General features: G+C 40.4%; 1 protein-coding gene across 1 annotated transcript in view; it reads right to left on the reverse strand.

The window, feature by feature from the left end:
* Nucleotides 1-4,646: 4,646 nt before the first annotated feature.
* Nucleotides 4,647-13,312, reverse strand: part of POLR3B (RNA polymerase III subunit B) — an 82,331-nt gene continuing 73,665 nt past the window's right edge. The window contains exons 27-28 of the mRNA XM_059817260.1: nucleotides 10,032-10,205; nucleotides 4,647-5,177 (exon numbers count right to left, since the gene is read on the reverse strand). Of these exons, the coding sequence (XP_059673243.1) occupies nucleotides 5,048-5,177; nucleotides 10,032-10,205 (304 nt within the window). The 3' untranslated portion in view covers nucleotides 4,647-5,047. The remainder of the gene's footprint in view (nucleotides 5,178-10,031; nucleotides 10,206-13,312) is intronic.

Genomic DNA, 13,312 nt, shown 5'->3' on the forward strand with positions numbered 1-13,312 from the left:
GAAAAAATACTTGGTCATTGGAACCACCTCAGAGATACCTGGCTCAGGAAATACACAAATAAAGGAGTTACTGTATTTAGGAGAAATACGTAGTTGTTTTTCTTTTCCCCCAGCAGCAAGATACAAAGAGCAATGGCCTGCTCACAAGCTTGGAAGGATTTTTCTGAGGATGGAACAAAGGCCCAAGTCCATTTGCAGGGTAAGCAACAGAAATCTTTGCTGGTGACGTTGAGACAGAAATGAAGCTACATAAACCACTTTTTAAAAATTCCAACTGCAAAAAATCTCTGATTGGCTCTGACCTGGGTTTGGAGAGTTTAACTGAGAGTCCTGGTGTTCTGGGATGTATATTCATATGTATGGAAGGCAGAGAGGGTGTATTTGCCTCCTGGGTCCATACAGTTAAGATCTTAAATGATTGCCAAGAGGCAAAATTGATCCATTGGCCAACTCATGCAGTCTTTGCTACCTGGAAGAAGAGAATCTGACTGGGGCCATGTACACAGGGCAGAGTAAGGTTGACGAAGTAGCCAGTTCTTACTCCTGCACCTCTCTACCCCTTCCCAAAGAAAGAACTCCCCCACTGAATCTGGTGGGTCCAGGCTGAGATGGAAACATTTCATGAGAAGGATGGACCAAAGTCAGAACTTGGGTTCAAACATGCTCAGGTTTCTAGCAGCATTTAGGTCTAAAACATGGATTCATTTTCTGGGCTTCTGAGCCTTAGACACCGAAACTGGAATCCAGATCTTCCCCGTGCCTTGCACACGTTAAGCCTCCTAGCACTAGTCCAGATAATAGCAAAGAGTCACCATCTGGCTGGATTTTACGGTTTGATGAAGTGCTCAGTTTTAAGGCAAGCACGTGTCTGGCACCTGGGGACTGCAGAGTCCTGATCCCACTTCTGGCACGGTCTTTCTGTGGCCCTGGGCAAGTCACGTCCTCTTCGGAGAAGGGAATTCATCAAGTGCCCCATGGCCCTGCTGAATCGGCAATGGGCTGTAAAACAATCCTCAGCTCCAACTGGAGGAGAGGCCGGCTGGAGGGGCCTCGCGGCAGTGCTGAGCCAGCTCTGTGCCACGGCCCAGAGATGCTTGTGCTCTCCACGCTGCTCCTGTGTGTCACTGTGGGAGGGCTGGGAGCAGGTAGGTCGTTTCAGGGCTTGTGTTCCCTCACACTAGGGCCATCCTAGTCCTCAAGAGCCTCAAGATGATAGATAGAGAAAATACAGACATGTTTTCAGCCCCTCTAGCTTGGTTTTGCAGCTGCGTGATGCCGGTTGCACTTACCGTCAAGGCTTTACAGGTGTGTTCTAAGCAGGGCTTACAAACCCATTTTCAGATGCACACAGCACTATTCATTAGTTTGCCATTTGTTATCACTAACAGATGAAATATTCTTTGGTCTTTTTAGGCTTTTAGTTATGATGTACTCTCATTTTGCTGTAAACCATGTGTATTTTTCTATTTACCATCAGAAAACCTGAGAAATGACATACAGTAATTTTTTATCATTATGGGTCTATGTTTTTAATTGGTTTTCCTCCCTGTTTAAGCAACAGGTAAGTAGGGAGTCCAAAGAATTAAAAGCTCTCTTTGCTGCACATTGAAGAATCCTTGTAAGCAAAACTATTAACGAGATACGGACATTACAAACCAACCCATTTGTGCTTAATGGGAGCCTTTTACTTTCCACATCTTAAAATTATTAAATCTCAGTATGCTTATAGTTCATATTATATCCTCTTTGAGTGCCCAAATTGGCCAGGTTGTTTTCATTTTTCTCTATAGTTTGGTTTTTTAGTTTCTATGTTTGGAAACATTTACCTTAAAAAAAAAAAAAAGTAAAAAACTTGTAAGGGTTAAGTAAATGACTTGAAGTGAGGCTGTTTTTCTGAACTCTGAACAACTGACCTACCTTGCCCACAGTTCCAGAACTGGCTAAAAGACCTGTGCTTTGCTCTGCCCCATAGCATCCTGCAGCCCATCCCTGGCTTGCTTCTGTTTCTCACAACAGAACAGTAGAGCAGGACATGTATGGTGTTTGAAGGGGTAACTTTTACTTAATGTCTTGATTACTGAATTCTAGGCCTGTAAATGCTTCTACCTTTTAATAGCATTTAATCCTTTATCTGCAAAGTAAATGGCAACTTAAACATACTATATGGTATGTTTAAGCAACAACAGCACACACCTCTCGCTTATCTCAGAAGGTGGACTGTATTTGGCATTTCAACACTAGTGACCTTCATGTTGAACAGCATTTCTAGAAAGTCTCTCCTGGACACTAAATACAAGAGATAAAGAAGCTGCAATGGAATGAAAACTTTATGGCAGTCTTCTAGCTGCAGCTCCTTGTGCTAAAGCCTTAAGTTTTTGTCAAGTATTGTTCAGAATATTGTATCTCTTTCAGCAATTAGACAAAAAGTCATGGCAGGGTTGATTTGGGCAAGCCTAGTTACAGCAGTACAGCCGTTAGCTGACATGAGACCTCTTTGTGAAGGCATTCTCTGTATAAAAAGTGGGGGGAGGGGAGATTGGCTAGGAAGATAATTCAAAGGGCTGCAAAGATGAGGCTCACCAGAGGAAAGCAGTGCGACAGCTTTGGGCTTCTGAGAATGTATTTTACCTCCTTATCCTCAGTCCATGTGTCATAATTTTTCCTGGCTGCAGTAGGATTCCTTCCTTGAATTGCAACTTTGACCAACCATATTCCAGGAATCCACAGCTGTTTGTTCCGTTTCTGCTGCTGATTTTGTAATGCTTATTCCATTGCCAAGAGATTACTTGCAGGTGTCTATTATGATGGAACATAGGTAGCCTCTTAAGGAGAGGCAAAAAGTAAAAATTGGAGTTTCAACTCAAATCTGCGCTCAAATAAGCCTCTGGTGTATGCACAAGGCAATGATGCGTAAATGGAATTGACGTAGGTATCACCAGAACAGCTGATAGTGGGTGACCCTCGCTTACTGCCAGACATGTCTAGTTTCTATGTTCTACTGGATCCATCATTGCTAAGGCTGCCCCTTTCTTCCTAAACTTCAGCTGTCGCAGAGGATTTCCTTCACCCTCACAAAACCTTTCATCCCCATGCTTTCAGCAGCTCAAGGTAAACTAGCTGCAAGGTTACCCCTTGGGTTGCACATAGACCTGTTCTCTCAACAGAGTAACTCATGAGCACACTCCTCTGCTCCTCCTCTTCATCTCTGCTGCGTCTGCTTAAATTTCCGCAGGTGTAAATGCACACATTGCTCAGTCTTTAATGTCCTGTAGCTCCAACCATCTAACCTAGGAGAGGACTAGTTAGCAAGAACACCTTATCTTCACCGCCGTTTCCTTGATCCAGGAACGTCCCCCCCCGCAGGCTGTAGCCTTTGAGACTCACTCCCTCTGGTGGTGCACCCGAGCCTCAGCCTGGCAATCTCAGGGAGCAGAGCAACGTTGTTAATTTGCTTGGGGCTTCTGGTTAACCTCTTACTCCAGTTTGAAGCAGTACATCACCCTCTTATAACTCTTTGTAAATAAGCCTGAGCTGTTCAGATCCTGGTAGAGGTGCTTCAGGAGCTTTTCCAATCCAAACGTGCTGTGTTGACATCTGTGTTGTCATTAGTCCAATTGCAAAAAAAAAAGTAAAATCTACCCCTTCAGACTTGATTTGTAAGCCCCAACACAAAACTACTAGTCTAAGCATTTTCACAGAAGCTTAAAGACCAAGCCTACTCAGGCTGATACTCATCTGTGCTTCTTAAGCAGCTAAGAGAACAGCATCAACATGACTGCAAGAACAGTGTCAGGATTGGCATGCACAATTCAGCCATGCGAGGAGCCAAAGAGCATCTCAGGACTTCCAGATCATAGGGAGTGTTCTGTGTCCTCACGGATCTAGAATGCTGCCTTTCTCCGAAGCATGTGAACACGCACACACTTCACCTCGAAGCACCTGAACATGCACATACTTCATCTTGACTTCAGTGGGAGTACTCCTTTGCTTAAAAAGTTAACCATTTAGCATACTAAGTGACTCTTAGTTCATGCACTTCTTTAGTTCTAGGCCTTAGATCTCATGAAACAATTCATCTGTTTCCTTTCTAAATCCTTTAAGGTCATTCAAACCTGCTTCACTGTCAGCAGAAGATTTGTTGTTCTTCATAGTTTTGTTTTGCTTTGTTCTTAAAAAAGGTTTTAGCTATGCCTGTATTTTAAAAAAGTTCTGAAGTCCTAGGCCAGCATACTTCAGTATCTAGTGTTTGCAGCCTGTCTTTCCAGGGCTTTGGGCCAGTGTATTATTAAATCTACTACCCTCAGTAGGAATTGAATGGATATCTGTAAGCTGTATATGCAGTCACCTCCCTTGAACTTCTTGGAAACTGTGTACGTTTAGCTGAAAGCAGATTGACTGTATAATCACACCATTGCTTGCACACAAATGCACCTACATATTCAAATCCCACTCAAAATGTCTGATTTCAAGTTCTTGAGAAAGTAGTTTCATTTCTCTAAGCCTGACAGTACTTAACAAAATTTTAACGCTTTAACAAAATGCTTTAGGAATAGGAAAATGGTTTAGACATTGTAAGAGGGCTTTACCATCCTTACACAACCATCAACACATATTCAGGCAGTATTATTTAAAACGTTTATTAGTCTTTCATATTACACTGGTCTGGAAAACATTTTTAACCTCTGTGAATAAGATGTGCATTTAGCTCAGCTCAAGCCCTAGTCCAGCAAAGCACTTTTCAAAACCAAGCATGGGGTTGTTTGAAGTGATGCAAGTGCTTTGCTGGATCATGACCTTATTCCACAACTCCCACATGTCCTGTTCACTCAGACTAATCAAAGCTTTCAGAACTGCTCCTAGTGTATTCTACTGACAGAGTCTCTCCTCTGTCAACTTAAAACCAGGTAGGATATGTGCGAAAAATTTCTTACACTGTCTTGCACCTCCCTCCTACCCATTCAGGTTTTAGAGTTTCTCCTGTTCACAAAAAAAATCTTGCTGGATCTCAATTTTTGTAAAATACTTTTTCCCATCTTTTTCATCTTGTTCACTCATTGTACTTCGCTAGTTTTAGCCTAGGTATGATGTTCATTGACTGCAGTTCTTGGAATAAGAGTTTACAGGCATAAGGTATGCGCAGAGAAGACACATGGCATGATGATTTGCAGTAGTGGCACCTAGGGAAACAAACAAAAAGGAATTCAGAGTTGGTGCATAAATGAAGCTCTGCAGAAAAAAAAAGTTGCCACTATCCACTGGTTTCTATGTCCACCTGCATTTAAACACTGAGCTCAGTCCTAGAAAGAGCTAAGTGCTTAAGACACATTTTAGCACTTAAGTAAGTCATAACTTTAAGCCCTTAAATAATCTGACTGAAATCAATAGGAGCTGCACTTTTCTTGGAGGAGAATCACAACGCTCAGTAGCCAACAGGACTGACTTCTACTTCTTCGTGACTCGCATAACTGCCAACACAAATTCAGCATTGCATAATGAGAGAAAGGAGGTGAACAAACCTAAGTATCTCTGAAAACATAGTTAATGGTCCAGTTTCTGTCTTATATATACATCACAAAAAAGATGTAGGAAGAAAGAAGGTTCACACTTAGGTTTTTTTCTTATATGCAATTTCACCCTATAAAGTCTCAACTCAATTCATATGCCAGAAAAGAGGCATCTCTTGTCTTACATCTCTCTGTAGGAACAGCCAAAGCTTTAGTCAAGAAGGGAAACCAGTAAAACTGCTTTAACACATATTCTTTGCGCTCTTTACTCAAATAATGATCTTAAAATTCTGGGGGAAAGGGATTTTTTGTCTCATAGATATAACCTTGACCATAGAAGGAATATGTAGGTTGGTCACTCAGCCATCTTTCCAGTATCAGGACCCAAATTCAGTGGTGGTAGCAACTGTTTATATGATTTAATTTCATACTCTGTGTACACACAAAGGAAATTAAAAATCTTTCTTATAAATATCAATTTCCAACCTCCCTATTTCCTTGTTCTCCTGCATACTCCATCTTCTGGTTTTGGAGAGTTGAGAAAGCCAGGCCTTTGGAAACACAGAGTGACTCTGCACCTCCTAATGGTCTAACAAAGCTCTTTTTTTGCTTCTGTGTTTCAAATTTATATTTCTGGTATAAAGTCATAACAGTCTGAAGATCCAATTAAGGAAGAACTAGCAAAATTCCTCCATGCTTCTGTGGTACAGAATAAGGCTGAGTCAACATTTACAATAAAGCCAATGCTTAGTCACTTGTTTCTGTTACCAGTGAACTTGACCTAGAGCACGTGGAAGTCAATGGGGACAGGTCCAATAAAGTTGGTTAGGGTTAATAAGGTTCTTGGTTATGAGAGTTGGCAATAGTCTTCCAGTTACTTTTTCAGACTCTGCTACTTCTCTTTACAGACGTACTTAAAGAACATGTCAAAGAGCTGGTTATTTTCCAACAAAACTGTGGTTGCCTTGACCTTCACATGCCTCATACTTCCTTTTTTTTTTTTAAAACCAAGAAAGCTTTCAACCAATGGTGCAGAAGTCTTAATTACATTTCTACAGTTCATGATGAGGAATGAAGCTTCACTTATTCCTTGTAATTGCTTTGGCTTTGTCTAAATCTGACTATAGGCAGTAACAAGGTAATAGGCTAAACCAGGTGTTTCCCTGGAACAGGCTTCTCCTGTAGACACTTACATAGGGGAAATATTACAGCTAGCAGGCCTTTAAAACAGAATGGACCTCAATTGCAGGTTTATAACTACTCCCCTAGTCCAAATTTATAGGGATAGGTACATTTTTATGGTGGGAGGAAGTGACCTAAACAGAAGCCATTTTCCGATGATAACATAGCAAGCAATTGCTCTCAACAGAAGAAGCCTTGCAAGCCCTGAAAGCCTGATGAGGCACAACTTTTCTGCTATGAGCAGGTGTCTGGCATCTGATTACAGCTACTAGGGACTGAGGAGCAGAGATTACTCACCACACCCAGGCTCAAAGCTACACCATTCTGGGCCTGCTTTGTATTTGGCTGGGGATCACCCAGAAAGGTTAAGGTGCAGTAAGCACAAAGCTCTGTCAAACAGAGATCACAGAAACTGAAGTACCTGGAAGACCATTTGGTACTAGAATTGATACTAAACTGGACAGGAAAAGGCAACTGTGCCAAGGCTGAATCTGCATCAGAAACAAAATTTTTCTTCATGTGTATTTCAAAATGCTCAGACTCTAGGGATTGGAATGACTTCTCATCTTATCATCAAAAAAGGACCAAATTCTGCACATTGCATTCAGCAGAGTCCTGTTCCTGAGCACCTGTACAACAGCAAAGTTGGAAAATTTGCATAAAACTGGTACATCACAGTAAGTTTCTACTGTATTTTTTATGGGGACAAATTCTGTCACTGCCACAACAGTCCCCTTCCCCTGCGAAAGAACCAGTTCAGGCCCTAACACTGATCTGCTTTTACTATCTTGCAGAAGAATACACCCAGTGGCTAGTCCTTGTCTGGGAAGAAGGGCTCATCTTTGTTAAGACAAGTGCCCTTAATGCTAGCTACCAAACAATATGTTTCTAAAAGGTTTCTTGCAGCAATGTCTTATTAATGCCAGAATCACTGAAAAGGCCCGTTTGGAAGTTTCTCTTAATGACTTGGTCTGTACTGTGATGCTCATTATAGGGCCACTTGCTTCAGCTACTGGTAGTCACAGCATATAATTTAGCAAAAACCACCTCGTATTGATTACTCTCATACATCAGACAGCTTTTCACAGAATCAAATTGCAAGAATGTCTGGCTCTGTCTGAGAGAGTAGTTTCTTTTACAGTTACTTAAAAAGTTACTGAACTTTGTAACAAACTCAAAAATACGGAATATATTAACACCACCTTAAAAATAAAATGTAATAGTATTTCTAAAGTTTAAATTCCTAACTTTCTTCAAGGCGCCTTTACTTCCTGTGGTCTCTGAAAATCTTCAAGGACTGCTCTAAAAGCCAAAGTCTTGTAAAAAAATAATTGAGACACATCTGCATGTGAGTTTTTTTAAGGCAGTGCTTTACACAGTTAGAAGGGGTTGGTTGTTTGACTTATGGCATGCCCTTCCTTTCAGACAACTTCCTTCAACTGTTATTTGCATTGCAGTAGTTTTAAGAGACCTGATCAGAAAAAGGCCTCACTTGTTACATACAGTGTACACACACTCGAGAAAAACAGGACTCTCAAAAATACTTACTGCACAAAAGTCAGTAGGACAATGCCCAACTAAAAATCACCAACCACAACAGGATGCACAGAGTAGGCCTTGTCTCCTCTGGATTTCACATGTGTTTACCTACCTCTGTCTGAACTTCTGCTCCACAAGGAGCAGAACCGCTGCTGCTGTCAGCAGACAAACGTGGTACTTGGTTTCTGGCCAGAAGCCACACACTTCAGAAGAAAGGTCTGACCAAGGGCAGAAACAGAAGCTGTCACTTTAACACATCTGCAAACTGAGAACACGCCTTACTTTCCTACTTCATTACATCATGGAAAAATTACTCTGGAAGCAGTGAAGTGAATAAAGTCCAATTTCCTGCCTCTCCCAATAGATTGACATTGATGTCCAAGATGTGCCAAGTTTCTGACAATGTTCTTTTGAGGTATTTAGAAATCAGTCTTTCTCCTCCTCCTTCCAACTCCCGAACTTCCCCCGACATAAATATTAGAGTAACTTGTAACTTGAACTTGCACCATTTATTTTTTCCTCCCTTAGTCATGGGATTCCAGGTCACCTGTTTGCACAAAGCTTGCAAGAACATTCTATCTCATAAATTCCTATTGGTCTCACAAGTCTGTTTTTCTGCCTGGCTAAAACAAAACCAAGCTAAAGCAAAACATTTCCCTCACCTCCAAAGAACATAAAAAGAAGTTTCTCTATCTTCTAATAATAGTGGTGTATAGGGCAATTTTAAACCTAGCATCTCAAAATTACTGTAGAGAAAAGATGGTTAGAGCAAAGCCCATAATGTTACACATGGCGAGCTCCGCATCGTTTTGACATCCAGTTTTATGCATCCCCTACATACATGGAAAACCAGTTTGTTTGCAGGAGGTAAACTCAGTACCAGCTTAGGACCCAGAATAAGACAGCAACACCGTTAGCTGGTCTAGAGATAAGTTTCTTAGGGACAAGGCAGTTGGGCAGAAGCCAGCTGAATTTCCAACCAGGCAGCTGCTTGTCTCTCAGGCTCCAACATAGGATTGGTGCATTTGTCTGATGCTTCAAAGAGGAGATCCTTGTTTTACAAGACTACAAAGTGAAAGGCATTTCGGAGGGACACAGTCAAAGAAAGTGGTATGCATGTGATTATGAACTCCATAGCTAGAGACCAAGAAAGCAGGAGATGTGGCTTTCTTCTCCCATTCTTCTGTGCCCACTCTCTCTCTTCAGCCTTGTGAGGTTCAGCATGTGACTGTACCAGGAAGATCTGTGACTAGCCTAGCTAGTAATCTCATTTCTGATGTCAGAAGAGTCGAGTACGTTGACACAGTTATTTTCCCCTTTTCAAAAAGTAGATGATATACAGGATTGGGTGTTTGGTAATCCCCTGCAAGGGTGGGAAGGAAGGCAGCAGACAGAGCGAAGGTAACCTTTCTCACAAGCACAGCTGGCTGTGGAAGACAATACCTGTGCTCCCACAACAGGAGAGACCTGGCCCATTGACTACACACTCACTTTAGTCCTAACTTAAATCAGACCATAACAGAGAATCATCCCCTGTCACCAATTTTCCAAATACCAATTTTGAACGTTGACACTGGTTTTGATTAAGATGAATGGGACTGTTAATCGGTGTCTGTGAGCACTTTAAAACTGAGAAGCACTATAACCAAGGGCAAGGTTCTGTTACCTAGAGGCATGTTTACTCTACCACTTTGCTTTATGCACCTGAGGTTGAGGGTTTTTTTTTTAAAATATGAAACATGTCACATGCACAAGTGAGGAGGGGACACCATGATTTACAAAAAGCATAACAGTTAGACAACTTACCAGCCAGAATACCCCAGCAAGCCACACTGTCCGCAAACATCCACTTCAAAGGCATCACTTGATATCATCAGTCTCTCCAGTAAAAGCATGCTGGCTCCATAACCTATCAAACAATCCCGTTCCATCTCTCCAAGACGTAAACCACCATCACGGGATCGACCTTCAGTGGGTTGCCTTTGAAATAAATATTTGAAAAAATGTAGTAAGTATTCCAGAACATACATTCTACAACTCTAGGAATGCCTGTCTTCAAACCATAGGAACAGTACAGGATCAACAGACAACAGCGTTCTACAAACCAGAGCCGCTGATCTTGCAAATGTGTTATTCAAGTTGAAGCAATCCATCTTTGCTCCTGCACTAGCAATATGATGTAGTTCTGCGAGTGGCAACTGCAGTGTCAGGCCAGAACTCTTTACCTCACAGAATGTGGCTGAATAAGTGAAAACAAAAAAAGACCGAACAGTATCCAAGACAATCTGGACACAGATTTGATACTCTTTTTTGATGAGACATTCATTATAGTTTGTAGCTAACCAAATGAAACAATATTCAGCAGCTAATGAATGCATCATCAAGCTAATGTTTCAGCTGAACTACAGCTAAGACTAAATTCTTAAAATAAAACCATTTTTAATCTGGGAGAGAATACCAAAACAAAGTGGCAAACCAGTAGTACGCCTATTACTAACTCATTATTGAAATCCTGCTTTTTTTTTAAAGTAACATTTATCTAGTTTATTTTTTTCATGTCTGACGGTTAATAGGCTAATTTTCATATTGTATAGGTTCCTTGTTTTCTAGTTCCTCAACACAAATCAAACTCTCATTTTTTGTCTGGAAAGACTTCCTGTCCTCATGGTGCTAGAGGAAAGTTTTAACAAAGCAATGTAAGCATGCACTAAAGATTTTGAGGTAAAAAGGCAAGGTACAATATATTATTTAACATTATGACAGTTTAAGCCAATTTTTTTTTTGTTGGACACAGTCAAAACTTTTAATTTCTTGTTTGTCATACTGCAATTTTATACAGTATCAGTTCTAGTCTCATGTACTAACACAATGCTGTAGTACTTAGGTTGCAAATATTAGAGTGAACTATGAAGCAAAACCAATCTTAAATTCCTGAAGCACTAATATATTGCATGCATTTTATTAAATATTTCCATCTTGGTATATTCCCTGAAACATGACAGCAAATAGAAGGAATTAAAAAAATGTTACAGGCAATCATAAGAGGCTTCACTGCTCAGTGAAAACCCATGTTTATGTGCTGTTTCTGATACCTGCAGCAGTGTAATCCACCTAGAATATCCAATGACAGATCTGTCCCATAACTTTTGGAGTATATTTTGTTTATATTATTTCAAACAACTAAATTTGTTAAGCGTACTAAATATATTAAAAGTAAGTTTTTGCCAACTTATTGCAACTCAGAGAAAAGGATTTATAAAAGCCTTCAACATCTAATAATCTTTTGTAAAAAGTGTAAAAAAATATACCTAATTACCAGACCACAATATCTTCTAAAGATGCAAGTTGCATTTGTTTTTAGGGGGCAAGTAGCTTCCCTTACTCTGACCGCACTGGAACCTTAAAACTAATCTGCTTGTAATTCAAATTGTCCTTTTCATTCATTTAACCTTCTGTTTCTCTCACTGTTCGGAGAATGGATATAAGTTGTTTACATTATGATTAAACTCCCTAGGGCCCCCTCCCAGATGATGGCACCATTACTTTTCAGACACTGTTTTAAAGGACTAACCCTGTGGTGAATGCAGTTTCTCTTCTGAAGTCCCAAGAGGCAGATTTTAAAAGCAGTTGGGGCCTCCAAAGATACAGGCATTTGCTGCAGTGCTAGAAGTGCCCGAGTTCCTTTTACTAACTGAGTTCTGTAATATTAGTTAATGTACAAGCCTACTTTCAAAAGTTTCACCAGGTGCTGTTCCACAGGATAAAATGACAAAATAGCTTTACAAATGTGAGCCCCAATAAAGTCTCGATCCATTTAAGGGAAGGTAAAACCTCTTGAAAAATGATGGGGTCTCAACTCCAGCCCTGTAAGAGCTGATAATGCGATGGGTCTTTCAACAGATACAGGATGAAGATTTCTAAGGCAGCTGAAATCCCATTAAAAAAAAAAACAAACCCACAAAAAGCCCCCCAAAACAAAAAACCCAACTTGAGTCTTAAGCTCTTAAGTGTGTCACTCCCACTATCAAAATGGCCTCATTAAAAAACCTAAACAAACAAAATTCTCCCTCCCTAAAAAGTAGTTTTCTGAAGTACCAAAAATTTCAATATTGAGATCAGGCCTTTGAAAAGAGTCTATCTTATGCTCCTTAAGTCTATCAGATTTTTCTTCTGGCTCACATGAGTTTGAAAGTTCCCCATACCAAAGGTTGTTTAAAATGTTAAAATAGTATTTATAAAGCATTTGTGCTTCCCCTTTCCCGCTATATACACGTACACTGCAGCTGTTGCCCTGGGCAACTACTTCCATTCTTTATTCTAAATATAACATTCTGAAAACAATGCAGACTCTTGAAAATAAGATTGGGAATATTATTAAAAAGAGATATTTTTCGTATTTTAAACAAAAAAAGTTCTTAAAATTCTCAAATGCTAAATAAAAAGCAGTGATTCTTTAAACAAAAAAATACAGCCAAGTGGTCTTCATACTATTTAATTGCTGCATTTAGAATAAAGCATAAAAAAATTAACCTCAGTGTTTTTAAGCACATTAAGAATTTATTGGCACTAATTCTGCATTTTCTGGAAGAACAGTGGGTTCAGGCCCTGTTCCTTGTTTCATTGGGCAGTGGGGGAAAATAAGTCTACCTCCATGAATAAGAGCAAGCCTTGTAGGTCTCAGCAGATCTCTCTTGTGCCTGTTACGGAAAACCAGTGGCTAACTCGAAATGGAGTCGTTGGCTGAAGCACCGATCTCTAAGAAGTGGAGTATTACGCAGAAAAACACTGCCTGAAGGAGGAGGGCATACTGTGCTCCCACAGCCTCAGAGCGCAGAGAGGAGCCCTGACCAGTGTCATCACATTACTCCCTTGCAGTATAATAGGAACTGGCATATCTGATAAGTTCAAAAGACACGCGGGTGGCAGCTCTGACAATGTCCATCAAAACAACTATGCATGCAGAAAGCTTATATTGATCTCTTGTAGGGAAAACTAAAAGCAGTTTATCTATTAAAAAGATTTAGCACGACTCGGTATCTAGGCAACACCATATATAGAATTCTGTTTTAAATTAATTGTCAACTACT

The sequence above is a fragment of the Gavia stellata genome, chromosome 4, assembly GCF_030936135.1.
Source record: "Gavia stellata isolate bGavSte3 chromosome 4, bGavSte3.hap2, whole genome shotgun sequence".
Taxonomy (NCBI): domain Eukaryota; kingdom Metazoa; phylum Chordata; class Aves; order Gaviiformes; family Gaviidae; genus Gavia; species Gavia stellata.